The 3,799-nt window shown below is 33.2% G+C and overlaps 1 protein-coding gene and 1 non-coding gene across 2 annotated transcripts; one reads left to right on the forward strand and one right to left on the reverse strand.

Moving 5' to 3' along the window:
* Window positions 1-1,203: 1,203 nt before the first annotated feature.
* TRNAK-UUU (transfer RNA lysine (anticodon UUU)) lies at window positions 1,204-1,275 on the forward strand. Its single transcript has one exon. It is a non-coding gene; the product is annotated as a tRNA-Lys (tRNA).
* A 615-nt stretch (window positions 1,276-1,890) lies between these two features.
* LOC132035102 (protein CHLORORESPIRATORY REDUCTION 42, chloroplastic) lies at window positions 1,891-3,190 on the reverse strand. The gene is made up of 2 exons (XM_059425413.1): window positions 2,845-3,190; window positions 1,891-2,142 (listed from the first exon to the last, which is right to left on the reverse strand). The coding sequence occupies exons 1-2, from the start codon at window positions 3,120-3,122 to the stop codon at window positions 2,040-2,042; spliced, it is 381 nt and encodes a 126-aa protein (XP_059281396.1). The 5' UTR covers window positions 3,123-3,190; the 3' UTR covers window positions 1,891-2,039.
* Between the last annotated feature and the right edge of the window lie 609 nt (window positions 3,191-3,799).

The raw sequence follows: 3,799 nt of genomic DNA on the forward strand, positions 1-3,799 counted from the left end.
AACAACAAGAGTTACAACAATGTTCTCCAAATGGCTACAACAAAAAAGCCAAGCACGGAGCAACAATAACATAAAAGATAGCACCAAAATTAGCGAATAAAGGAGAGGAATCACCCCCAAAAATAAGCTACTATTCGTACTCGAAAACTGGAGTTACAGTCCACAAAATTCGATCTCCACCGTTGAAATCGAAGAACCAGATGTTAAAAACCCCCAGTTCACATTTCAGCACGATCCAACGGTTAACTAATCGGGAAACTCAATTTAAAGCGGACTATTCGTAGTAGAAAATTTCGGACGAAAATCGCTTCTCTCTCACGTTTTTCTCTCTATATGGCTGCTATGAATTCACTCTTGTGTTGTCAAAATAAGACTTAAATTGATCCTATATATAGAGGAAATTTTGGGCAAAATTGGCTCTGTCCAAATCGGATTGGGCTTTATTAATCCAATTCCACATGGAATTTTAAAACCCAAAACCTAATTGGATTGAGTTTTATTAACCCAATTCCACATGGGAAGGGAAAACCCAAAAATCTAACACTTATTTGGAGTAAATTTCTCAACCAAACTCAACTATGTGAAATTATTTAGTAAAGTCACTTAACTTAGTTTTGTATTAATAAAATCATTCGGTTTTCTCTTACGGAATCACTGAACTTTAATTTTGTATCAAGAAAGTCACTAAATTTTGATTTTCTATTATAAAATAACTCTAGTTCAATTTTCTCTTACAATTGCCGGTAACCATTTATTGACTATACCAAATAATGAGTGATTGTTTGAGAAATTTACTCTTAACTTATTTGCTGCTGTCTCTTACAGGATTGTCCAACTTTTTGTGCTTATGAAGAACAAACCAACGAATTAGAATGTTTATTTTCCTTTTTCCCTTTGGCGTGAGATGAGGACTCTTGGAAGAAAGAAAATCCTACTTTTAATTACTCATTAATCCCACTCCGATCTAAAATTAACGGATTTGTTTATTAGTTAGAGAGTCAACGTTTAATCCACAAATTATATTAATGAGGAGTTTTTGTATTCAGATAGAAAAGTAAACAATATTGACATGTAACTAATCAAGGGCTCAAGGTATATATTTGTTTTTCCTTTTAAACAATAACGGGAAACACCTTTGAGTTCCAATTTACTTGGTACGTTTTTGTTTCCATCCTTGATTACTATAAATTAAAAAATGTAACAGCCGTCTTAGCTCAGCGGTAGAGCGCGTGGCTTTTAACCACGTGGTCGTGGGTTCGATCCCCACAGACGGCGAACCACTGTTGTGTCTCTTTTGATGTTTCGTAAGTGCTTCAAATAATTGCTTTTCAAGCTTCTTTTTTATTTTTTCAAACTAACCATTTCTTCTTTTGGCAAAAGCAACTCAAACGCAAAGAGTTATAAACATGGTGACAAAAAAAACAAAAAACAAAAAAAAAGAGTTATAAAAGTCAAGAATTCAATTCTACGTCTAAATCATAGAGGTAGCATTTCAAGAAGAACTAGGATTTTGAGCTCACTTTGCGTGAGGGCTAGTGTCAAATTATACAACTTTAATACATTATGGAAATACTGAAATATGTCATAATTAATAAAAGCGAATCTAGAATTTAAATATCATGGGTTCGAGTTTCAAAGTTCCATTTAATGGGTTCCAAAATTTATACTTATTTACTAAACTTTTGAACACATAGATATGAGGTTTTGGTCAAAGTTACTGAATTAAAATGAACTAACTAAAACCCTACCTCTGTCTCTCATAGTTAATCCTCTATTTTTCATTTAGAGGAAGGCCCAGTCAAAACTAATTCCTAGGGGGATCCAAATTATGAAATGTTACTGTAGAACAATCAAATTATACAAAAAAAGCTTCATAAAGGATAATATTCACATCTCTAAATGGTTGTGTAAAATAAAGGGAGTCGAAATACCACTTTGCATTATATCTGTGATTTCATAAATACGAAGCCAAAAGAAAGGGTGCATTGCTCAAGATGTTCTTGAAAAACTTCATCAGAATAATATTGTTCGATCATTGTTCAGTCCTCAAGGTCTAAGGGCTTAAAGTATTTTCTGTCAATAAGATAAGTGCCAATGCTGAGACGAACTGCCCACACGTCCATAGGCTTCCTTGAAACTATCCTGCATTACACTCAATTCCATTTAATTTACATAGAGTTCAATTTGGGTCTCAGATAACTGATATTAGTTGTATCTAATTTCTTTTTATTACACAATTTTGTGAACTCGATCTTATATTTTCGGATCCATAAACTTTATGTCCTTAATCTATGAGACAAAAAAAAAAAAAAAAATCTCACATAACTAGTATCAGTTCTATGAAGTACAAAAATAATTGTTTTCCTTAATGCACCAGTCCAAATATCAATGAGCTTATATGCATTTTATTCCATGTTACCATGTTAACAACTACAAGTCTACAACAACAACAATAATGAGAACATTTTTGCTTACCCATGTAATGGACCGCAGCCCGCAGGTAAGGATAGACAATTAATTTTTCAAAAACTCATTTCCTGAGACAAGAATTTGTCCTCTTTGTTCTTATTGGAAATTGATTAAAGGAAAAAGAAAACAAAAGATAGACTACTTCATATTATATGGAATATCTTTTATAGTATTTATTAACAGTTCAATATTCTTTTACGCTGTCATGTCGTCTTAAAATCAATAAAAGGTCGCATATACTGTAACATAAAAGATAAGGCATGTAACATTATATGCATATTAGCATATGCTAAATTGTACTGATTGCGTAAAAATTCGGTGCATATATATAAGATAAATCTGTGAAAAATGGAAAAAGAAGAATTAAGCGCACACCTGCCAACATCACCGGGTTTGACCAAGCCAGCATTGGATATAAGACAAGGCACAGAGGCTGCAGTTTTGAGCAACTTAGGAGACTCAATTACTATAATAGGGGACCCAATTTCAAGCTTTTTTGATGAGCCATTTGTGTCTCCAGATATTGGTTCTTTTTTTAAGTCACACTTAATAGTGACTAAGTTGTAAGACTTGAGGGGTGGTTGTGTTGAACCATATTGGCTAAGTCTTGATGAGCTTGGGCATTTGGGGATGGAGGTGAAAGAGAGTGCCATTGGGAAGAAAAAGAAAAGGGCATATGGTTCTAAGTTCAAGATGATGTTTTTGTGGTTCTTGATTCTTGGTAGAGTACAAGTGTTTTATGCATGGTGGGCTACTTAGAGTGGGGCCCATGCTTGTGAAAAGAAAAATTGGTTAAAGAAAAAAAAAAATGACATACCACAATTGGAGCTCAAAAATGACTTTTTAAAAATTTCCCTAATTGTTTTAGTTCAAAAAGAGTTTCACAACCTTATTAGTATGAAATGAAAATGAACACATTCTATCATTGATCACCAATCTCCCAAAATTCAAGTAGAATAAGCAAAACATCTCAACCATCGACAAATAATGGTTACTTTCAATGGGCTTTCTTCGATATCCGAAATTTACCGGTTCGATTAATTTACATTTGCGCAGCATAAAACGCATTTAAGGAAGAAAAGGCTTTCTACCAAAATTCTCGTGTCAATTTCCATGTTCAACAAGCTTTACTAACTAGAAAACTTCCAAATATGGTGATTTTAACTAACCAAATCTAGTGACTTTATTCATTTGTTCAAAATTGTATAGATATGTATGACTGGGTTACACTTATATCTGTAACAACTTTGAAATTCGTATCGAAACAACATCAAATATTCCCAAGGAAAACTTAATGATACATGTCAAGACTCAAACTGGCATAAGCTAC

Source organism: Lycium ferocissimum, chromosome 10, assembly GCF_029784015.1.
Source record: "Lycium ferocissimum isolate CSIRO_LF1 chromosome 10, AGI_CSIRO_Lferr_CH_V1, whole genome shotgun sequence".
Taxonomy (NCBI): Eukaryota; Viridiplantae; Streptophyta; class Magnoliopsida; order Solanales; family Solanaceae; genus Lycium; species Lycium ferocissimum.